This window comes from Numida meleagris, chromosome 1, assembly GCF_002078875.1.
Source record: "Numida meleagris isolate 19003 breed g44 Domestic line chromosome 1, NumMel1.0, whole genome shotgun sequence".
NCBI classification, from domain to species: domain Eukaryota; kingdom Metazoa; phylum Chordata; class Aves; order Galliformes; family Numididae; genus Numida; species Numida meleagris.
In genome coordinates this window covers 685,983-710,223 of record NC_034409.1, presented here as the reverse complement: position 1 = coordinate 710,223, position 24,241 = coordinate 685,983, and the positions used below count along the sequence as shown (strand labels likewise).

Here is a 24,241-nt window from a genome sequence, read left to right as displayed (position 1 = left end):
AACATCCCTTCCAACCCCACCATTCTGGGATTCTATGATCCCGACCACCAGCGCAGACCTGGACCTCCTGCACAGCAAGAAGGACAGATGGGTGACATGGGCTACGATGAGCCACGCACATTCCTTACAATAAACCCGTAATAAACATTTTATTAAAGTGGAACCCCCATGACAAGGAAGCTGTAAGACATCCTCACTCGGGACATTTAGGGTCTACGAAGAAGGCAGCACCCATCCCCACCAACACAACAGGTTACGACCGCGCTGAGCTCCCCCCGGGTGACTCCTTTCCCACCTGGTGAAAACGGCCTTCTCGTTCTTCGCATCCATCGTCAGCTTGACGGTTTCCTGGCCCGTTCCCGTGCTGATGGTCTCGGTGACGACGTCGCCTTTCTCCTCCTCGTCCTCACTGTCCGAGCCGCCCGAGGAGCTGCTGTCCGAGGCCACCAGCGGCGCCTTCCGCGTGACGCAGACGTTCCAGACGCAGGGAGAGGCCGCGCTGACTGCGGGGAGCAAACGGGGGCACTGTGCAGAACCAAGAGACCCGCGGAACAACCCCCAGGGCGTGACCTTGAGAATGCACAGGGATGCAAAACGCAGCGGGTGCGGTTACTGAGGCGGTGGTTTCTGTGCAGATCCCACACTGAGGTAGCTCACGAGATTGATTTTAAAAGAAAGAAAAAAATAAAAGAACAGATCGGTGTTCTCCACTGAGAAAGTCCTGCCACCTCATGTCTGTATTCAGCACAAACTGCAGAGACTCGCTGTTGCTCACTTGGAGTTTGCTTATGGCACAAAGCTGGGAAGAGTGGCTGACATCCCATAGGGCCGTGCTGCCGTTCAGCGAGAGCTGGGCAGGCTGAGAGGTGGGCAGACAGGAACATGATGGGGTCAGCGAGGGCACTGCGGGGTCCTGCACCTGGGGAGGAGCAGCTGCAGCACAGGGATGGGTTGGGGGCTGAGCTGCTGCAGAGAAGGTGTGCAGAGAAAGAGCTGGGGGTCTACAGTCTGACCATGAGCCAGCAGCGTGCCCTGGTGGCCCAGAAGGCCAATGGGACCATGGTGGGGGGTTCACAGAGCGTGGCCAGCAGGGCAGGGAGCTGATCCTGCCCTCTGTTCTGCCTTCAGGGGAACAGCCACAGCACTGCGCCCAGTGCGGGGCTCCCCAGTTCCAGGCTGACTGGGAACTGCTGGAGAGAGCCCAGTGTGGGGTGCAGAGATGCTGGGGGCCTGGAGCACCTCCTGATGGGGACAGGCTGAGAGCCCCGGGACTGTGCAACTGGAGGACAGAAGGGTGAGAGGAGGGGGTCTGAGCAGTGCTGATGGTATCTGAAGGGTGGGGGTCAGGAGGAGGGGGCCGGGCTCTGTCCGGTGGTGCCCAGCGCCAGGACAAGGGGCAGCGGGCACAGACTGGAGCCCAGGGAGTTGTGTGTGAGCGTGAGGAAGAGGTGTGTGCTGTGAGGGTGGCAGAGCCCTGGCACAGCTGCCCAGAGAGGTGGGGGAGTCTCCTTTTCTGCAGAGATCCCAACCTGCCGGGATGCTCTGCATGCAGCTGCTGCAGGGAACTGCTGGGGGGGTTGCACTGGGGGGGCTGCGGAGGTCCCTTCCAGCCCCCACGGCTCTGGGTGCCACAAAATGTGACAGCTGAAGGGAGGAGCAGGACAGCCCTGGGGTCCCAGCCGACTGTAACTCAGCTCTGAGGACTGGGATGCGAACACTCAAGCAGCTGCTCCTTTTGAGATGCTCACTGGCTGCGATTCCACAGGCATGACTCGGAAGAGCTTTCCTCTCTGGAAGGCAGAATGAAACGCAGCAGCATCAGAGAGCATTTGTTCTCCCAGGGTCGGTAGCTGCTCACAGAGCTGGGCTCAGCACACGCTGCCTGCCTGACGATCCCTGGCTGCGCCGTCTGAAAAACGGGCATCCCTAAAGCTGTCACCACACGGCACCCGAGCTCTGCTGAACCGAATCCTGAACTCAGCTGGAGAGGCACCAGCAAACGCTCGTGGCAGAAGAATGTGCTGTGCTATCCACTGCAGTCCCATCCACCAAGCACAGACAGAGCTTAGCGTGCTTCCACCCAGGTCCTTCCTCCAGGAAGGAGGAGGGAAGGCAACCAGGCTGAAGGAAACCAACGGACGTGGCACAACTACCGATAAGTTATCACATCCTTTTAATTTTTTGGTCATTTTACAGTAAAGCATACAGTTAAAAAATAGGGTTTTTTTTTTTTTTTCTTTTTTTTTTTTGAACAGTTCACAAATAAACTGTCTCTGTGACATCAGTTCTTACTAACTCGAAGTTCGCCCTCTGCTTGCTGAATCCCAAAAAACATTCAGGATTTCTGAGTCCCTGTTGTCCCTGATTGAATAAGAAAGAGCCTTCGAGTGAGGGGAGGAAGACGGGGTTGGGGGGGAAGCTCTCCCCAGCAGGCTCATTTGTGTTGTTTCCAACAGCACAAATAAGGCATCTCCTTTGCCCTGCAACGTTCTCACTTACAGTTCTTGTCCTGACTCTGCTTCGGGTTGCCGTCCGAGTCGCTGCTTTCTGTGTCCGCAGGAGAGCTGCATCGTGGGCCTGATTCTGAGCTGAGGGAGGGGAAAAAACACCTTGAGTATGAAGTACGGATATGCTGGCTATGCTTCCAAGAGACCCCGAAAAAGGCTTTAGGGCACTGCTCCCTTCTGATATCTTTATCACTGCTAAAAAATGTATTGATTTCCTTTTTTTTGGTAATTGCTTGTGGTGTCGGTGCAGCAGCAGTTATGGGCCATGCAATACTCCTGTGCCACACGGCACGCGTGCTACCACCAGTTCGAAGCAGTGGAAGGCCAAGGGAAGCACGGTACCACTCAGACAACATTAGGAAAACAAAGCAGGCCGCAAAGGGAGGGGAAAGGGGAAAAGAAACGATTACCATCGCCCTAACTTATTTTACGTTGTTTTTTTTTCATTCTGAAGTGGAAAAGAAACGTTGTCTTTACCAACAGAAGGGCTGGAAGTCTGTGAACTTGGCCCAGCCCTTCTCCTCCGGCGCGGCGTTCTCTGGGGCGGCCGAATCCCACACGCTCGATCCAACGTCCATGGCCACGCAGGGGGTGGGGGGCTTCGAGTTGACGGGCTCGAACACTGCGGTCCACCCGGAGCCTGCGGGCACAACAACAGCTGGGGCTGAGCTGAGCTTCCATCCCAAATACATCCCAGTGCCACCCCAGGGACAAAGGACAAGAGACATCCAGTTGTCAAAAGCCCGGCGTTGAGATTCCCAAGCGTTTCAATCACTCCTTGCTCATATTTGGCAACCATGGGTAGGGAACTGATGCGACATACAGCATCACAGAGGAGATCTCAAGGAAACTAAGCACATAACGTGGGTTTTAAGATCCCACTGTCTTGGGTCTGGTGCCCTTTAACATCTTTATCAATGATGATGGAATTGAGTGCACCCTCAGCAGGTTTGCTGATGACGCCAAGCTGAGCGGTGCGGTTGATATAATGGAAGGAAGGGATGGCATCCAGAGGGACCTCAGCAGACTTGAAAGGTGGGCACGGGTGAATCTAATGAGGTTCAATCCAGCAAAGTGCAGGGTTCTGCACTTGGGCAGGAGGAATCCCAGCCGTAGGTACAGACTGGGAGGAGCAATCCTTGAGAGCAGCCTTGCAGAGAAGGACCTGGGGGTCCTGGTAGATGAAAAACTGAATGTGAGCCAGTAGTGTGCACTTGCAGCTCAGAAAGCAAATGTTCTCCTGGGCCCCATCAGAAGAGGAGTGGCCAGCAGGGACAGGGAGGGGATTGTCCCTCTCTACTCTGCCCTCGAGAGGCCCCATCTGCAGCACTGCGTCTAGGTCTGGGGCCCCCAATACAAGAAAGACAGGGAGCTGCTGGAGAGGGTCCAGAGGAGGCCACCAAGATGAGCAGAGGCTGGAGCATCTCCCCTGTGAAGACAGGCTGAGGGAGCTGGGCTTGTTCAGCCCGGAGAAGAGAAGGCTGCGGGGTGACCTCATTGCAGCCTTCCAGGACCTGAAGGGAGCCTGCAAACAAGAGGGGAGTCAACTCTTTACAAGGGTTGATAATGGCAGGACAAGGGGAAATGGTTTTAAGTTGAAGGAGGGAAGATTTAGGTTGGATATCAGGGGGAATTTGTTTACTATGAGAGTGGTGAGGTGCTGGAACAGGTTGTCCCAGAGGTTGTGGATGCCCCATCCCTGGAGGTGCTCAAGGCTGGGTTGGAGGGGGCCCTGGGCAGCCTGGTCTGGTATGAAATGTGGAGGTTGGCGGCCCTGCCTGCAGCAGGGGGGGTTGGAACTTGATGATCCTTGGGGTCCCTTCCAACTCAAGCCATTCTATGATTCTATGATCCCAGCCTGCTCTCCGTCCACCAGACTCTCTCTTATTCCTGTCTTTCATTCCTGTAGTGCCAGGATGAGGGAAAATGGCTTTAAACTGGAAGAGTGGAGATTTAGAGCAGATATCAGGAAGAAATCCTTACTGTAAGTGTGGCGAGATGCTGGAACTGGTTGCCCAGCATGGATCTGGGTGCTCCCACCCTGGAATCGTTCAAGGCCAGGCTGGATGGGGCTGTGAGCAACCTGGTCTGGTGGGAGGCGTCCATGCCTGTAGCAGGGGGGCTGGAACCAGATGACCTCAAGGGCTCCTTCCAACCCAAACCATTCTAGGATTCTATAATAATTTTTCGTCCTCTTTCCTCAAGAAAAAGAAAGGACTGCAGAGGTCTGGATGCAAACCCATCTCGGGAGTGGGACAGATTCATCAGACCTACACTCGGACCCAATGTCTGAACCAAAGCCTCTAAGAGGAAAGCTACGTTGATGTCTGTGAGCCACGGGGCTGCCACTGGTGCTGCTGATATTTGCCCTCCTCAGTAAGACCTGGAAATACCTGACAGCACCAAATGGCTGCGGAGAGCTGATGACAGGAGCAAATACGCAGCGTGCTCACCGTCACAGACACAGAGATATCACCTAGAAAAAGAAACCCTTTTTTTTTTAAACAGAAAAGGGTTGCACAGACAGCAGGTAATACACAGCGTAAAGAATGGCTGGGGAAACACTTCTGTCCCTTTATTTCCATTGGCTGAATTTATTCTGCTGATAACATGGTGGCTCATGAACTTACACAGCACCATGTGCATCGTGGTACAGGAAAAACTCCTTTATTTTCAGCCTTCTGCAAGGCACCCCAAGGATGGTTCTACCACATGCTGGGGTGTGAGAGGCAAAAAACAGATTGAAATACACACCTCTCATCTGTACAGACAGAATTATGGAACAGCCACGGACACCAGGCAATCTGCAAGCTGCTGTCCGGCACAGATGGTCACAGATCTCACTTCAAATGGGATGATGCTGTTTTAAACTCTTTACCTTCAGAAGAGTCGGACTCTTTCTGCTCAGCAGCATTGTTCTTGTTGCTGTTGGCTGAGGAAGAAGGCACCTGCTGTTCTGTTTCCTCCTCTTCTTCCGAGTCCACGCTGCCGTCGTGATCCCCGTTCTCAAGATCGCTTTTTGACGAACTCTCCGAGGCCTGAGATGCTCCAAACCTAAATCACGGAACTCGGAGTCAGCAAAACCCTGGCAGGAGCCAGTTCATCCCTGCCCACCCCCCTCCCAGGGAGGAAGGAGAACCTGCCTGCTGACCAAGTGATGCTACATCCCTTCTACAGAGCTTACTGCCCCACAAGATGTGAGGCTCAGCTGGGCACTTCTCACGGTATTTCCTCTAATGGCCCTGAGTGCTTTGCTTGTCAAAACCTGATGGGATGTCACTCATTCCCATGCAAAACATGATTTTTCTTCTTTTGACATTTTGAACAAGAACATTCTGCCTGTTACCCTCGGTCTTACAATGCTTCCAACCTCCTCCTGCCCCAGCACGAGGAAAGGATTCAGACTCAGCCATTAAACCACGGCCTCTTCCTGCAGAAGAGCAGCACGTGAAGCCCTTCATGCTAGGAAAAGGCTTCAGAGCACATAAACAACAAACAGGTGAACATGCCCTGATCCGAAATGTCCAGTTTCACAGCATTTATCTTCTGATTTCACCTTACCTCGTTCTTGACTTAACTTGCGTTGCATAGGTTATCTCCTTCTCCTCCCAGATATCTTCCTCTTCCTCGTTATCATCAAATTGCTGGATTCGTTCATTGCAGCAGGCTTCAAAGAGGGAAGCATTGGGCTGAAACAGTATTATAAAGAGATCACATTCCATTCAGCCTTTGGAGACAGAAACAAGAACTTTGATGATAATCAAGTTCGTGCAGCAGCGTTTGTATGCAAGTAACACCAGGAAGGTGCTCCCTGCATGTATCTCCCTGTACATCCCACGCTGTGTTTGCATCCCAAGCATCCCTTGGAAGCGCAGCAGCAACGAAGCCCAGCCCAGGCAGAAGCAGCAGCCCCCAGCTTCTTCAGTGGCTATTTAGGCCAATAAAACAGAAGAGCACGGCAGTATTGAGACCCACGACAACCCCAAGCTTCTATTTGTAATGTGTCCTCATCGTGTATGGAAAGACTGATTACCAAAGTGAGAACAGGGATAACAGATTTACATGCAGAGAGAGAGAGAGAATACGATTCTTCCATGGTAAAGAGGACTGGTTTGGAAGATTTGCACCAAGGCAAGAAACTGCAGGGAAGTTCAGTGTGTGCTGGCAGCCTGGAAGGCCAACTGTGTTCTGGGCTGCATTAAAGGAGGAGTGGGCAGCAGGAAGGGGGGGGGGATTGTCCCACTCTGCTCGGCTCTTGTGAGGCCCCATCTGCAGCACTGTGTCCAGGCCTGGGGGACCCAGCACAAGATGTGGAGCTCTTGGAAGGGGTCCAGAGGAGGCCACCAAGATGATCAGAGGATGGAGCTCCTCTCCTGTGAGGAAAGGTTGAGGGAACTGGGCTTGTTGAGCTCAGGAAAGAGAAGGTTCTGGGGAGACCTCACTGTGGCCTTCCAATACTTGAAGGGAGCGTATAAACAGGAGGGGATCAATTGTTCACGAGGCTGGATAGCAACAGGACAAGGGGGAATGGTTTTAAACTGAGACTGGGCAGGTTTAGGTTGGATGTTAGGAGGAAGTTTGTCACTCTGAGGGTGGTGAGGCAGTGGAACAGGTTGCTCAAGGAGGTGGTGGATGCCCCGTCCCTGGAGCCATTCAAGGCCAGGCTGGACGTGGCTCTGGGCAGCCTGGGCTGGTGGTTGGCGACCCTGCACTCAGCAGGGGGGTTGAGACTCGATGATCTCTGAGGTCCTGTTCAACCCAGGCCATTCTATCATTCTATGATGATATGATAAGCTCTAGGAGGGTACATCTCATGCCGTGAGACCCTGAGCTGCACGCAGTCACCAGGACTTTTCATTTCCCACAGATGTTTTGAATGCCAAAACGCCAGGGGCTGACTCTGAGCCGCGCTCTCCTCAGAATCCATCCCATTCAACACCACATCCCCAAACATCCACTTACGCTGTCATCGTCTGCGTCTATGTTGAAGTTGATCTCCGCGATCCTGTCAAAGGGAGCGCTGCAAAAAGAGAGGAAACAGCTTTTAGTGCTGGCACGGGGTGACCCAGACCCAGCACCCCTGGCAATGTCTGGCTGCTCTTCTGCAGCTCTTAACGTTACTTATGCAGCGCAAAGGCAGTCTCCAAATTTTTCATTGAGTCTTTCCGGCTGAATCAAAGCTGATATGAAAGCACAGCAGTGCCTTAATTAATTAACAGTAGAAGGAGCTGCGTCCAACTGTTCTGTAATTCCAGCCCTACCTTCACCAAGGATTCCTCAGTACGAGACAAGACCCGGGGGAAGGACTGAATCCCACACAGCAGGCACAGACCCAGCAATATCCAGAGGGGCTACACCTGCCTGTTGTGGGCGTTAACTGCAATAACCTCAGAGAATCTGAATGGTTCCACACCCCTGACGCATTCCTGGGACGCATACACGGCCAACAAACCATCGCAGAACCCAGTTTCCAACTGGGATCTGAGAGTGTCTGCTGTAAGAACAGCAGAGGGTGCTGCAGGTCAGGGAACTCCACGCTGCTGGCACAGCGTGGGCCAACACAGTCCTTCTTCACTGCATCTCTGCAGTCAGACAGAGCTGTTTTCCTTTGAAGAAAGCTGGTCAGCAAAAATCCTGGTCTCACGCATCGCCAGGACGTTGAAGCTTGACTCTCAGCTCTGAAAATACGCAAGTTTGTAGCTGCTGAAGTATTTTAGTGCTGGAATGCAAAGGGCACGGAGCACCTGGGCTGAAAGCTGCCTGTGGAGCAGCAGCATCCTAAGGCTTTTTGGACAGCAGGCCCTGGAGGCTGCTGGCCTGTGAGGATCAACTCAGCATCCTTCTGGAGCACTCTCCTGTCAATAAATCTAACAGCAGAAGCCCAGAGCTTCCGCATCATTGCGGGCAAACAGGACAGTGGCAGCCCCAGCAAATTCCTCAGCACAACTTTTAAGGTGAGAAAACACGCTGCAGTTTTTTAACCAGATGGCAGCAGTTCTTCCATAAAAGCAGCTCCACCTGGGAGCACTGAATTCAGCAGCCCTGGAACATTAAATTCAACCCGTTCCGCCTTCTCTGAGCGGTGATTTGCTCCCGCCTCATCTACATTTCCTTATTCATATGAGAATAAATGGCTAATTTTTCCTGGGCTATCATTAGAACACCATTCCTCTCCTCCTAATCTCAATAAGGACTTAATGTCACTGGAGAATATCTATGTAATTGCCTGGAGTGAGCTCTTAACGCTTCGCTTTTTGTACCATTAAATTTATTCTAGAACGTGGCTGGGTAATAACTGCATGTTTTATTAAAAAGGTTTCTCCTCAAAATGAAGAAGTGCTTCTCCTTGGCCCTACAGCCATCGCTGGGTGACTCCTATCAAAAGAAACGCAGTGAAAAAGGCGTCGGGTATTTCCCAAACCGCTGAGCACACCAAAAAAAGGTGTGCAGCCAGCTACATCTTTGAGTACTGAGCCCAGGCCTGGGGGACCCAGCACAAGAAAGACACAGAGCTCTTGGAACGAGCTCAGGGGAGGCCACCAAGATGAGCAGAGGATGGAGCTCCTCTCCTATGAGGAAAGGTTGAGGGAACTGGGCTTGTTCAGCTTGGAGAAGAGAAGGCTCCGAGGAGACCTCATTGTGGCTTTGCAAGACTTGAAGGGAGCGTATAAACAGGAGGGGGAACAATTGTTTATGAGAGTGGATAGCGATAGGACAAGGGGGAATGGTTTTAAACTGAGACTGGGCAGGTTAGGTTGGATGTTAGGAGGCAGTTTTTCACTCCAAGGGTGGGGACGTGCTGGAACAGGTTGCCCAAGGAGGTGGTGGATGCCCCGTCCCTGGAGGCATTCAAGGCCAGGCTGGACGTGGCTCTGGGCAGCCTGGGCTGGTGGTCGGTGACCCTGCACTCAGCAGGGGATTGAACCTCGATGATCTTTGAGGTCCTGTTCAACCCAGGCCATTCTATGATTCTATGATCTTAAAACCACAAGAGAAAGACGAGATGCAGAGAGGTGTCAACGCTAGATATGAGCCTCCTGAAGCTGTATACACTTACTTGATATTATCGTCCTGGTCAGCAAACTCCTCATCGTTAAAGCCAAACTGATCCACGAAATTAGCAGTCATCTGCTGGATCTGGTACTCGGAGAAGGCCTGAGATACAGAACCCAGAAAGAGCTACTGGGCAGGTGTCCAAAGAACTCTGCCAAGCACTTAACTCTAAGAAAGCACAGCCGAGGACCCCAACCACGCACCCCCATAGCAGCACTGTGTCATGACCCCACACAGGTCTTTGCAAGGGCAGAGCAGCCAGCAGGATTATCTGGACAGAGGAATAACAACAAAGTCCTTTCAGGCCCTTTTTTACCCTTTACCACATTTCAGACTGTGACTGTCTTTCTAATCCCCAGAAGCAGCTTCCTACTAAACAGGTTGAAACTTCTTATTTTCTGTCAATGCTCTTCATGTTCTTCATGTCAAAAAATGGCAGGGAGGAGATTGCCTAAGTTCTTCAGCCTGCAAAGCTGCTTCCAAATATTTGATGCCCCTTCCCCAGGCTTTGAGGAACCCGAGGTCTTTGCTAAATTCAAGTGAACCTCCATCTTCCCCCATTTCTTCTTAATTCAAGGCTTTTTACTGCTCTCACTGCTACTGTTCACTGCTCTTTTCTCACTTACACCTTAGTGTGGCTCTTCCAGTTTTTAGCAGACGTCTTTACAGCTCAAGGGGAAGCAGAAAGCCTCTCCCAGCTCCAATTCCACTGCAGGCAGGTGACACAAACCACCTTGCTGGCTGGGACCTGCAGCAGTGAGCTGCAGCTCATCTACAGCATCCGGACCACTCAACCCACTACCGTGCAGAGAACCAGGAAAAGAGAAAGAAATATGCAGTGCCTGACGGGGACTGGTGAGACATCCTGTATCTGGGACGTGGATGCACTCTGAATCAAACTTATTCCCAGCTGGAGTCTAGACTGAAGTCTGCCATTTAAGTAACTATAATGGAAAGATGCTGAAAGGCTGAACGCACTGACAGTGGAGTTAATGAAGCTGCTCCATACTAAGGATTAAGGGACAATCAGAAAAGCAAGCTCCCCAGGAGCAGCGAGGAACGCGTTGTCAGCTCACCTGCTGGAGAGAAAGTTCATTGGGAAAAGCACTCTCAATGTCTTCATCCTCACTGGAAGAGTGCAGATGGTGAGTGCTCACCTGCAAGAAACAGAGAGAACGAGCATAAGGGGAAGCTAAGCAAGCTCAAACACTTCCATGCAAAAACACACGCTCAAAGACAAAAGTCCCCAGAGGGCAGAAACTGTCCCAGTGAGCAACACAGAAACACGGATCAGAGTTTGCCAACACGTGTGGCAGCTGCTGCACTGCTGCAGAGCACGCATGTTTAGACACGCTGCCCTTGTGAGCCTACTTCATAGGGTCAAGTAGAAGAAAACCGCGCCTGCTTTTATTCAAGACAATCCAGAAGACAATCCAGAAGACAGCAGACCCCTCTGAAACGTGCATCACTGCTCTCACCAAATCCACCGTATTCCTCCTGTTTGTTTCCGTCAGCGTCTCTTCTACGAAGCTCTCCCACCTCCCTCTGCAGTCCTCAGGTAGCTCTGGGAAACAAAGTCACTCTTTGGTACAATGTGGGGACCTTCAGCCTCCAGGTGTAAAAGCAAAATCCCGACAATTTTGCAAGGATTGCGTGAAAGCAAAGAGCAGCTGAGTTTGGTCAAAGCGCTCTTTTACCTTACGTGAATGCACGGTGCTTAACGAGAAAGCCTTTTCCTTCAGCAAGCTCACAAAACAAAGGGCAACAAGCCTTTCCCCAAAGGATTATTTCCCTGAGGGAAAACCAGCGGTGCAGAGAAACCTACCTTTGATGAATTCACTGATCTGGGTGTGCATGGGGCCCTTCTCCATGTTCTGCACCACGGCGTTGGCGATGCGGGTGAGGTGGCCCATGTTGCCTCGCCTCATTCCCCCTTCTGCCCTGCAGAGAGAAGCACAAAGGTAACAGCAGACCCCAGGCAGCACGGCAAGGGCAAAGTGGCAGCACACCTCTATGGATGCAGGCAGGGCACGGGGTGAGTCCACCCAGAGCAAACCTGCTCGTTTTCACGTATGGAGAAGGAGGAGATGGCAAGAGGTGCTCTGTCATTGGCTTGAATGTTAAGGGAATGCAGGGCTTCGATTCACCGAAAGGCCAGTGCCATTTCCAACAAGGAAAACACGGCAGAAAGAATTCACGTCGCGGCCACAAATAACATTGGCGGGTGGGAAACAAAGCAGAGGAGCACAAAGCCCTCGGGAGCAGCACGACGAGCAGTTTCCAGCTAAGACACTGCTGCGTCTCCAGCTGAAAGCAAAGCCTTCCTTCCCAGCTGCTAACACGGCACGGAACATTTCCATTTTTCCTCAGACGCTAACGAGATGGGAATTCCATCTCGAGTCCCGTCCTCGCTGTGTGCAGCAGCTGGAGCTGAAGGCAGAGCAAAGCTCAAAGGAATAAGGGTAACTGTAACTGCAGGAAGGGACAGCCCTCTAACCTGCACCCCGAATGCAGAGCGTAGAACTATTCCCATCAAATTAACACCTGGAAATAAGTTTCCAGAGCGAAGCCACAGCCTTTTGGAGGCAGAGCTGTGGTCCCCCACCCCAGGCCAGCAGTCAGCAGCCCCGAGCCCTCGCAGGAACAGCAGCACTCTCCTATTCCTCCCTATAAAAATGCACCTTTGTTCAGCAAACCTGCAAAGCTCGACTTTCTCAGAAGTGCACGATGATAAAAGCGCTCCCCAGCAACGCTCTGCCTATGGTTGCACACTCTGGGAGGACCAACAGAGTATTTTAAGAAGTTCTTAGCAAGGTGGCCAGCGTGCAGAATGAGCTTTGATTTCAGCAGTCATCGACTCCCTATCAACCACACCACACTCAGTGGTTACTGCACCTACAGGAACGTGGAGGCAGGCAAAGATGTGCTGCAGCAAACTGCTGCTTCCTGCCCGTGCTGCTGAGCAGACTTCACTGATCTTAAATTCTACTTCCCAGAGGACCGACAGTGAGCAGGAAGGAATGACAGCAGGACTGCAGCTCTCAAAGCTTAAAACAGAGAGGGAGGGCCACATCATTCAGATGGGCAAAGAAACGGGAGCCTGGGGAACTTCAATCTGCGCTGGTTTTGATGTTTATCCTAAAAATTCTTCCGCTCTCCCAGCAATCAGCAGAAAATCCAGGGTTTTGTACAGTTAGAATATTAAACGTGCGATCTGGGGCAAGGCAGCTCGCCGGCCTATTTCTACACAGTTGCTCACTCCAGGGAAATAGAACTGTGCACTTACAGAGGGAAAAAAAAAATAACCCAAGTGAAAACACTACGGAATACTTCCCGAGAAAGAAGCGCGTCGTGTATTTGGGTTGAGCTGTTTCCAATGCTAAAAAAACCCTCACGCTTTCACATGACGCCTATCTGAGGAGCTTGTTTTTCAATAACCCGAATTCCAAAGGGTAAACAAATCTGGGTTTTAAATAATTGAAGTGATATTGTGGGGGAATACTCAAGGCCTGCAGCCTTAAACGTGGCCTTCTGAGCCCCAAAACCCTTCACTTACTGTATTTTGTCGTTGGCTTCCCAGGCATCCAGTATCCTTTGCACCAGGCAGCACTTCTGGAACAACTGGAGATAAAAAGAGAAAAGAGAGGATTTCAAAAGTTTGCCAAAGACTCAACGCCTTCAGAATCCTGCACTGAACTGCAGGGACTCTTGGCCACTCCTCCACTCCGACTGAGCGAGAACTTCACGTTCAGCCCTTATCTTTCTCAAGAGCTCAAGTCTCTTCTTTCTCCCTGTTTTTTTTTATTCAGAGGATCCAAGGAAAACAGCAAAACCTACCAGCACCTTCAGCCAGTTCTGGGCTTCACGAGAGCAGCAATGAAGAACGCTGCTGTCATTTCACAAACAGAACTAAAAGTTTTCGCCATTAGGGCCGCAACAGAGAAGCTAAAATGTGGCTAGCTGGTTGCAGTCACCACCATTTTTTGGGGTGTGCGAATGTTCCACGTGCCTTTACCCAAAAATGGAACAAAAAAAGGGATTCCAAGCCCTGAGATGCGATGGATGCATGAGAGGGACGGCGCATTTATTTTGTAACTGGATGCTACAATGCATTCACAAAAGTAAATGCAGATCCCACCAGAACCAAACGATATCTACACGCTCCTACACGAATTCTATGCTCTTGGACAGTTTGTCCTGTCATCTCCCCCTTAATGCAGGTTCAGACTGCATCGACCAGCCTCAAATTCCCATGGGACGTGGCCGGACTCACATGAGTAACCATGATATTCTCGGTGTTGTTTTCCGGAGTTTCTTGGTTCTCTGTGGTCACGTTTCCATTCAGCACCTCTTCTCTGCTTTCTAGGTCATTCGCAGTAGTTCTTCCCTCTTGCACAGAGTGTGAGAGAATAGCTGCTATGGACAATTCCACTTGGAAATGCAAAAAATTATTCCACGTGTATTTAAAAAATAAGTCCTGGAACAAAAACGAGAAACGGAAACATTCACTCTCGACACCTCTTCCCACTTTGGGCAATCGAGTGATGTTAGAACACTGCCCCAGGAACTGCTTGGTCACCTTCCTTCTTTCAGCAGGTTTGGGAAATGAGGTGACTGGCACACATGGCATAAATCACCTCGCCCCGGACAGATGAAAGGAAAAGCAAAAACGCCCTCGGGCTGGAGCCATTCCCCACCACCACCACTTGCAGCGGCACGCCGCGTTACTCACAAGTAATAAATCCATGGTACTGAGTCTGCATAGTTCCTGATTAATACTGGGAGTGTTTGTGTGGAGCAGAGCAGCGATCAGGCGAGAGCCGTGAAGACGAGCGTTCCCCAGGGGCTCCTCCAAGACGCCGATTGTGGTCAGGATTGCTGTTTTCTACCAGAGAAACGGAGATGGAGAACCTCAACGAAGGTCAACGCTTCCCCCCCCGTGCTGAGGAGCGAGTGTTGGGCTAAATATAACCACCTCATCTTCTTCCACAAACACTTCTCTGCAGGTAAACCTAGGGCATCTTCCCGCTCGGCCAACAGCGTCCTGTGAGCACCGTGAGGTCTGTACTTCCCAAACTGATGAGACCAAAGCTCCAAGTTCCCCTCTCTGTGCCCCCTCGCCACCTCCATGGAAGCCATCAGCCACGTCCCTTCTGCTGTTGGCTTCACTTGGATGCGCTGCGCTGCCTTCCAAATCCCACCACCTACTTCCTAAGTGCCCAAATTGCAGACCTGAAGTGTGAATCCTTCATTTAAGGTCGAGTTTGCCTGGCCAGCACGTGGTGCCTTCAGAAAATACCCACCAAGCCCAAGAGTAAGGAAGAGGAAACCCCCAGGTCCAACCAGCAGCTGTCTGCTCTGGAGGAAGGCTGAGCCACGTTACCTTGGGAGGGCTGAGCAGCAGCTGGTGGAAATCTTTTAGCCTCGGTTCAATGCCGTGTAAGATGCTGCTATTGACAGTGTAAGACCTTTCAAATCCCTGAGTGTATGAGTCCATCAGTCCTTCCACCCTGCAACAAACGAAACGTGAGAGTCAAGGTCTGGCCAAACCTTAAAATGCTCGCCGGTCACAATGTCCATGCTGGCTATTTTCTCTTGAAAAATAACCTTGAATGTGAGGAATACTGACAGCCACTGAAGATATGTGTGTAACCACATTATTAGGCTTTTTGCAAGGTGATATTCACGTAATCAAAATTGTGAATGAGACGAGTGGGAAGCCAGAGGAGAAGCTGTCTGCAGAGCTGACAAATTACTGCAGCGCTTCCCCATTTCTCAAACTTCACAGATATTTGAGGAGTCAATTGTGCCACTGAGTGCTTATAAACATTTGTTAAAAATGGTAACAAGCGTTCCAGAAGCGCACCTAGGATACTAAGCAACCAGTCAGGCCCACAGCTCTAAGGGACCTGGATAGACTGGATCGATGGGCCAAGGTAAACTGTATGAGTTTCAATAGGGTCGGGTCCTGCACTTTGCTCACAACAACCCCAGGCAACCCTACAGGCTTGGGGAGGAGTGGCTGGAAAGCTGCCTGACGGAAAGGGAGCTTGGTGTGTTGATGGACATGGGCTGAATGTGAGCCAGCAGCATGCCCAGGTGGCCAAGAAGGCCAATGGCATCCTGGCTGGGATCAGGAATGGGGTGGTGAGCAGGACTAGGGAAGTACTCATTGCTGAGGCCTCACCTCGAGTGCTGGGTTCAGATTTGGGCACCTCAGGACAGAAAGGACATGGAGGTGCTGGAGAAGGTCCAAAGAAGGACAACAGGCTGGGGAAGGGCTTGGAGAATATGGCCTACGAGGAGCGACTAAAGGAACTGGGGCTGTTTAGTCTGGGGAAGAGGAGGCTGAGGGGAGACCGCATTGCTCTCTTCAAATACCTGGAAGGTGATTGCAGGGAGAGCGGGGCTGGTCTCTTCTCACTGGTGACAGGGGACAGGACAAGGGGAAATGGCCTCAAGCTGCGCCAGGGGAGGTTGAGGTTGGAGATCAGGAAAAACTGTACAGAAAAGGTTGTGAAGCACTGGAACAGGCTCCCCAGGGAGGTGGTGGAGTCACCATCCCTGAATGTGTTTAAAACCCATCTGGATGTGGTGCTCGGGGACAGGATTTAGCGGTGGGTTGCTGGAGTTAGGGCAGGATGGTTGGGTTGCGGTTGGACTTGATGATCTTGAAGGTCCTTTCCAACCTGAGCAATTCTATGATTCCACGATTCTATCAGTAGTCCCTTCCAATAGCACAGTCTCACGCTGGAATAAGAGAAATGCTCTCATTTCAGCAAGGCACCAGCAGCCTCCATGGGCACCCCTACGTCTGGAACTCACAAACCCTCAGACACAGGGCACAAGACACAGGAGAAGCAGGAGCTTCAGCTGGAGTCGTGCGTGACTGTCCAACCACCTGTTGGCCCCATGCTATCTTCTGTCTGTTTCTCCCTGTTAACTCTTCCTCATCTTCCAGCATCTTCTTCACTTTTATATCCTCCTTTTTAAAAAAGTGAGATTCTCAGCGTCTCCCTTCCTCCCCAGACCTCCCCTTTGCTGTTTCTCTCCCCTACCTCCATAAGAAGAAATAAAAAGGGGAAACTTTTTTTATTTCTCCGAAACCAAATGAGACCGACGTCGCCGTCTTGACATCACCGCAGACGATGCGTGCTGTGCACTCTGCATTTGCTCTGCTTTAATCTCTGCTACGGAATCTCAGACTGGTTTGGGGTGCCAGTAACAGGCGCAGGTGCCAGAGAACTGGAGGAGCCCAGAGAAGGGCGCAGCTGCCAACGGCATGGAACCAACAAACAGAACCACCACACCAACCCCTCTCGTGCTCGCTTCTTTCCTTAATTAAAACTAGATTTGAATTCCTAACGTTGCTCTCGTGGGGAAGGGAGCGTGCTGACTTACCCAGAGCGCCTCGTTTCCAGCAACGTGAGAAGAACTTGCGTTCCGTTCACTATGCAGTTCTCAGTCTGCTCCCCGTCGAACATGTTCTTCAGGAGTTGCTCCACACATTCCTGCCTATGGGTCAGCACAGACACGTTTGCAGCATTAGTCAAATTCAGCAGCGGCTCTAAGCACAAAAATATCCACGGCTGGGTTTTCTTGAGAAGAAGTTTGCACTCAGTAGAGACAAGAATGGCTCTACACGAGGTTTAGGAACTTGCTTCCTCATCACTAAGGCAAGGGCTCGTTACAGACATTGAGACTCCAACCCGAAACGTGGTACTGACAAGGCAAAACTCTTCTCATACACTGGGAGACAATCAAAGTATTAACTCTGTTCGTTTAATTTATGAGAGACAACACGAAGCTATTAGCTCATAGGCTAAAATTATCCACCAGAATCCCAGGAGAAAGGCAAAAAACCACTGGAAGCTGACCCGTGTCATCTGCCACTGACCCAGTGGGATCCAGGACCTGGCAGCAGAGGCCAACAAAAGCAAATTGGAAATAAGGTGTTTATTTTTATTAGTCTTAGCTACTACCCCCTTGAAATATTCAAAGCCATTCACCTTCTCCTTGAGCCTTTAAAGCAAGGTAAGACGCTTTCCAAACCCTGAGAGCATCAGGGGCAGGTGGGGGGACCCCCAAGCGCGGTACTGAAGGATGCTGAAGTCAGAATGAATGACAACACTGCGCTTTGCTGGCATTTAAACATGATGCTGACACTCCAAGACCACCTTAGAATTCAAAAACAACCAGCACAGGGTAACAGCCCACTCTTCTCTCTGCTATCTGCCACGTGCCATGAAATGTGTATGACCCTGGCCATGGCTCCTGGTGGCCTGAAGTGATGATTAATTCACAATTCATAGATCAGAAAGGTCACTGGTAACGCTTGGAAGAGCTCCCTGGAAAGGCACGAGCCACCTGACAGCCGGGGAGACGCGCGGTGCAAGAAGTCTCTGCTGCTCAGAATGTTTCTCCTCCGACATAACGAAGCGGCGTAACGACTTTCAGAAACGCTTTTTGAAAGTGCAAAACCATTCCTCTTTATCTCGGGGAAATGCAGGTGGCGCGTTGAAAACGTGACTGCAAGAAAGAAAACCACAGAAGAGGGCGACTGGGAGGGAGAGGAAGGGAGATGGAGCAGCAGCTGAAGATGCTCTGAGTGCAGGACGAGCCAAACCTCTGACTGCAGCTCTCTGCAAGCCCTGTGCAGCCAAGGAGCTCGGATGGAGCTCTATCCCAGAGGCTCCCACCATGGGCAGCCCCGAGCGCAGCTCTGCATCCCTCTGCTGAGCTACAGAGAAAGGAGAAGGTCCAGATGAGAAAGGAGAAGGTCCAGAGCGAGCGCACCATGGCACGCGGTGCAGCCCTGCGCTGTGCACGGAACAACCCAGCAGAGGAAAGCTGAGCCCAGAGTTGCTGGGCTCCAGAGCTGTTCAGTCCTGATGAGGTGCTGAGGGTTTCCAAGACTGGGGAAAGGCAACTGTGGTGATGGATGGAGCTCAATCCAGTCACAAGCGGTGCTCCCCAGGCGTCAGTACTGGGGCTGGCCAATGGGGATGAGCTCCAACGAGCCCAAGCGCTGTGTGCTGCACTTCAGTCACACCAACTCCACGCAGCGCTGCAGGAATGGGACAGAGGGGCTCAGGGAGAGCTCACCTCTCTCTCCCACTCCTGACGGGAGGTTGTGGCGATGCGGGGTTGGCCTCTGCTCCCAGGGAGCAGCAATGGGACGAGAGGGGATGGGCTCACGGTGCGCTGGGGAGGGTCAGGTTGGAATCTGGGAGCAATCTGTGCTCCAAAGAGCGGTCAGCACTGGCACAGGCTGCCCAGGGCAGTGGGGAGTCCCCGTCCCTGGGGGTGTTCCAGGACCGTGGGGATGTGGCACTTGGGGACATGGTCCGTGGGCACGGTGGGAGTGGGCTGGAGTTGGACTCCATGATCTCAGAGCTCTTTTCCAACCTTAATGGCTCTGTGATTCTACGATGCTGACTATGCCAACGACCCAACACTGTGCTACCCGGTAACAAACCACCACTGCGGGACAAAAGACCAGGCCTGCCTCATTTCTGCAGGTACAATCAAGGAAATGCTCCTCACAGAGGCAGGCTTGTATTTCAGGCCTGTGGAAGATCCAGCACGCCTTTCCATCGGTGTCTGTGTGCAGCACATGTGCTGTCTGCACATCACACACCACCTCAGCCCTTTGTGCACAGGAACTGAGCTCTGAGCCAGGAGAAGCAGACGGCAGCGTCACAGAAATGAGCACTCATAAAGAAGAATGTTAAGCCCTACTTAGAGATGCTGTCCTATTCAAGTCTTCTGTTCCATCCCGTTCCCATCAACACGATCCCTTTAGGCCTAAAGGAACCTTGCTTAATGTCATGTTAATGCTGACACTCACCAACAGTTTCCAAATGATGGGATTCACCAGATTCCACTCCCGTGATCACCGTGCTGACCCATCACCTTCATGCAATTTACACGAGGTGACGTGCAAACGTGCCAAAACAGTTGACAAAGCAAAACAGCTTCTCTGCCTTTTCCTGTCAAACTACCAGGCCTCAAAAGAGATGACATCTCTATCCACAAATCCTGACTGCCCATCGGAAGCCAGGAAATGATAAAGCCAATTACACATCTCCCCCGTGACATGCCTCCGCTAATTACAGCAGTGCACAGTGCTTCTGAGAGGTGGTGACAGCCCCTGGAGGTCACAGTTGGAGGACTCTGATGGCTGCAGGTGCCCGCTGGTGCACGGAGACCTCAGTTTTCATTGGCTAGCTCTACTGCCCCAAACAAACGGGACAACTTGCTGAATGATCAGAGATGTTTTCCAAGTGTGCGGGGTTATTTCCTTCAGGGTTCAACCATATGTGGAGAATAAAAGCAGATGGAGACGCTCTTTGGTGACGCAGCATCTCGGCAGCAGCTGATCTCTGCAGGAGGGCATGCAATCCAAGGTCTTTGGAGGTCAAGAAATCTCTGCGTGGTGTTGGGTTCAGGAGCAAGAAGCAGCATGCCAGAGGGCATCCAGAGTGCGTGAGCTGACCTCAGAAAGGTTTGGAAGAGGAGCTGACAATGCCCCGTACAAAACACTGCGCCGAGCGACACGCACAGAGTGCTACACTGAGGGAACTCTTCCTGTTGTCCCAGCATTTTCTTCCCCATTTTGAAGATCAGCACTTGGAGGACCTGAAGGCTGTCTATGCAGCACAACACGCTTAAGGACAGGGGGAAATCACTGCTTGGCCAAATGTGACTGAAGCCCTTCATGTTGAGCCGCACGCGGCGCTAACGAAGAAACACGGGAATGGGAAGAGTTGCCTTTGTGGGTTTCCCCTCAACTACCACCACCACCACGGGTCACCTCTCACTGAATCCACTGTGAGACGTTAGCACACCCACTGGCATTGCTTTGCCTGCGAGCTTTACGGATCATCAACCCCAACCTGTGCTCACACGGGGCTACAAACCCTGCAAATCTCAGCAGAGGTGGCCAAGTGCCAGCCCGGCTTAGAAGCAACATTTAATGCCTGGGATAAATGTCAGGAGTTAGGCAAAGGCTCGTGGCTGCTTACCACACACGGCTGTGCTCCCACCCAGCTAGCAGGAAATGACAGCAGCTGGTTTAGCAACAAGCAGAGCAGTACTTACGATTCCAGTGCGGTGAGAAGTGGATCAGGCTCAGGTATATCCTGCAGCTGATTGCTCTGGTCTCTGCTCAATCTGATGATATCACACAGGGTCTGGGAAGCGTTTGATTGCCTCTGTAAATGACACAAGAGCGCATGTCAGTGCTGGCTTCACAACTTGCCTCATTCTGGCCGTCAGAGAAACTTTTAACGTCGCAGTACAAGTGCTGCCATGCTCTAAATTAGTCATCTCCTACAGGTAACGTTGAATTATTAGAAGCATTAATAGATTTTAAAACCTAAGAGAGGATCTTCCTGAACAAAACAGTTAAAGGCAGTCGAAGATTCCACAAAGTGACGGCTGCATTTCAACTTTCACCAGGTCAGTTCCCATTCATTCCCTCAGAGGGGGCAATTTTTGCTGCAGTTTGCAGAGGGAACCGTGCCCCAAAAGAACCAGGTGCAACCCAGCTCACTCTGCTCTTGGAACTCGCAGGAACCTGGTAACAAAGGCCTTGTGCCCATCTCACTGCAAGCTGCAAGCCAGAGACCCGACGTGCCTCCTCCCCATCGCAGGTGGCACTCAGCACCCAAACCATTGTGCAGGAAACCAAACCACAGAATTAGAACTGTCGGCTCAGATGGTTTGTGAAAATTATGGAAAGAGAAAAAAGAAAAAAAAAGCCCACATATAATGGGCACATAATGGGCCATTCACCCCGAGGGTGGTGAGGCAGTGGCACAGGTTGCCCAAGGAGGTGGTGGATGCCCCGTCCCTGGAGGCATTCAAGGCCAGGCTGGACGTGGCTCTGGGCAGCCTGGGCTGGTGGTTGGCGACCCTGCACTCAGCAGGGGATTGAACCTCGATGATCTTTGAGGTCCTGTTCAACCCAGAAGCAAAGACAGGTTTTTCGGGACCTTCCAGGACCCACTACCCACAAACACAAAGCTCAAGTCTTGCGATACTCACGTCCTCGTCCTGGCTTGAATGGATCAGCTCCACAAGTCTCTGAATAATTCTTGCTTCATTAAGCCACTGGAGGGAAAGGAAGGGAAAAGAAAATCCTTGCTTGGTATCACAGCATTCAGAACAAGAGGATCCTTGAGAAGGCTGGCATAACACAGAGCCCTTTCCTTCTATCTTAGAATCAAATACACAGGCAATACATGATCTCCCCCAGGCACAGGTCATAGAATCACACAGTCACAAGCTGGTCTGGCTTGGAAGGGACTTTGAAAACCATCTCATTCCAAACCCTTTTCAGATACAGGTGTCTTCATGACCACCAGAACGTCCGCCCTGCCAACGGAACCGAAAACCTAAATACCTTTGGAAAATACGATGAGTCATAAAACAGAGCAGTCATAAATGCTATCTCATCTGAAGCAGCAGGAGCGTAACTATCAGCAAGTCCTTCTGCTGCCACTTCCTATTCTTACAGCCACTGCTGTGTACACCAAGCAGCTCCAGCTTCGACCATGCTGTTATAACAGCTCATCTCCCTGCCCTACTCCACACCACAGACTTCCTCCTGCTAACTCAAGCCAGCACTTCACCCTGATCCCTTGACCACATGCAAACTAAGCACGCCACCTGCAAGAAACACCTTCCAGCTCCCCTCTTCCCAGCTCCACCCACAAGCTCAGCTCCTCAGTCCATCTTCAGCCCAGCTCCTAATGGTCTTCGCCCCAGGCAAATGGCTGAGGGTGTAACATCAATCACACCAATCAGCCACATCCGTCAAGCTAATGCATTCTTAGTTGCTTTGGAAACGACTGACCAAACCATAATTAGAAGGAAAATAACGTTGGAGGTTTCTGCAATGATATTATCTTCCATCGCTCTCCAGATGAGTCACGGAGGAAACAAACAGCCTCCCACCTTCACAAGAAAGCTCTGCGCATCTCCTCTCCCCTTCGACACTACTTCTTGTTATCTAGTCACGTAACTTCAACCAGCACAGAATTATAGAACAACTTCAGCTGGAAAAGGCCCTCGAGACGAAATCCAGCCAACACAAGCCCAGTGCTGAACCACGCTGCATCCTCGCGCCGATCCCTTACCAGCTTTGCTCTAACCACCTTCCTCCAGGTCTCCTCCAGTGCCAGGCTGAGTGTGACATACGTCTGACTTAGAACAAACCCCACCATCACTGCTCTCAGTGCCTCCTTTCTGGAATCCCATATTAACCCCCCAACCCTCCAGCTGCCCCAATGCCCTTCCAGCATGCAGCTGCGAAACGAGGGACGGCGTTCAAGACTGTGTGTTCACATCTGGTTTCTTCACTTCTCCTTCCTAGGTTTCCTTAAGAACCCCTCCCTTCAGAACTGACCTCCCTTGGGCCCTTCCCAAGCCCACGCAGCGGAGCTGGTGCCCGCCATGCCTCCTCCACGTGTTGCCTTTCCATCTCCAATGCACTGACAAGGCATGTGCCCATTCCCCGTTTGCTCGCTTGGCCTGCAAGCATCTCTTCTCATCTCCACGTGCTTGGATATGACTACTGAACTCCTTCTTCCAAACCCTTAGCCTGAGCTCTTCCCATGACAGCTAAGGCAGCTCTCAATGAGCAAAACGGCGTCATCGAGGTTAACGAGAATCTCCTCATTTATAACTTAAAACAAAAAAGCACAAAAAAAACCCAACCAGCTGCAGCCTACCAGCGATGCCCACAGCAATCTCTCCAACAATGAGACTGCTCACCCCTGTGGTAGGCTTCCGTGCTTCGTTTTCATCATCACTTACACACCCCATGAGTACGAGCCCAGATTCTGACTGCCACCTCCAGGTATTCCCACAGCAGAAACACGTTGCGTAGCTCTGATCACAAAAACTGGCATTCCTTTTTTCCTGCAGGTTTCCTTTCTTCATGTGGCAGCCTCCGTAGATACGGCACAGTGGTATTTCAGCCTATTTTTACTGAGTGGAGAAATCCCTGCCACAGCAATCTCTGTTATCAGAGCAATTTTTACCTCTCAAAGTTCTATGTCCCCTCACAAAGTTCCAAAGTCCAGGGGATGGCTGCAATGGGGGGTGGGCAGGGAAGAGGGCCTGGAGGCACTGCTAGAAACTGCAGGGACTCCCAGATCAGCACAGCCACAGTGGCCATGTGCAGGATGTGCAGGAGTGCTAAGAAGACAACGTCATGAATTTAAGCAGGTTTTTTTTTTTTTGCAGTGTGGAAAGGCTCAGCGTTTCCTGGACCCTCGTTTTGCATGGAAGAAGGGAGAGTCAGGCACTGCACAGGAATTAGAGGATGGGGATTTCCATCCTGGAAGCTGGCAGTGTAGGAAAAAAACCTCTTCCATCTGCAGGAGATGCGTGCTTACAGAACAGCACAATGGCACAGTGACAGCAGGTAAGGAGGAAGAGGCTTCCTCAAGGAGCGTGCCTGAAATGCAGCATGGAAAGAGGGGGTGAGCATGGCACTGGGCTCCCTTTGCAAGGAACGAGGAACTCGCTCAGCAGCCAGATCTGCTGCTTGGACACCGGCTGCTCACCGGTGATGTTGCCCAAGGAGGTGGTGGATGCCCCGTCCCTGGAGGCATTCAAGGCCAGGCTGGACGTGGCTCTGGGCAGCCTGGGCTGGTGGTTGGCGACCC

General features: G+C 51.6%; 1 protein-coding gene across 2 annotated transcripts in view; it reads right to left on the bottom strand.

The window, feature by feature from the left end:
* PPP6R2 (protein phosphatase 6 regulatory subunit 2) overlaps nucleotides 1-24,241 on the bottom strand; it is a gene marked incomplete at its 5' end in the record, with an annotated part of 59,464 nt that overhangs the window by 8,580 nt on the left and 26,643 nt on the right. For both annotated transcript variants that reach the window (XM_021384206.1, XM_021384207.1), the window contains 17 exon segments: nucleotides 296-503; nucleotides 2,500-2,588; nucleotides 2,985-3,147; nucleotides 5,386-5,561; nucleotides 6,069-6,196; nucleotides 7,470-7,527; nucleotides 9,565-9,662; nucleotides 10,637-10,717; nucleotides 11,039-11,124; nucleotides 11,386-11,501; nucleotides 13,117-13,181; nucleotides 13,834-14,037; nucleotides 14,293-14,445; nucleotides 14,944-15,070; nucleotides 16,962-17,075; nucleotides 20,664-20,776; nucleotides 21,612-21,677. In XM_021384206.1, coding sequence (XP_021239881.1) covers nucleotides 296-503; nucleotides 2,500-2,588; nucleotides 2,985-3,147; nucleotides 5,386-5,561; nucleotides 6,069-6,196; nucleotides 7,470-7,527; nucleotides 9,565-9,662; nucleotides 10,637-10,717; nucleotides 11,039-11,124; nucleotides 11,386-11,501; nucleotides 13,117-13,181; nucleotides 13,834-14,037; nucleotides 14,293-14,445; nucleotides 14,944-15,070; nucleotides 16,962-17,075; nucleotides 20,664-20,776; nucleotides 21,612-21,677 — 2,045 coding nt within the window.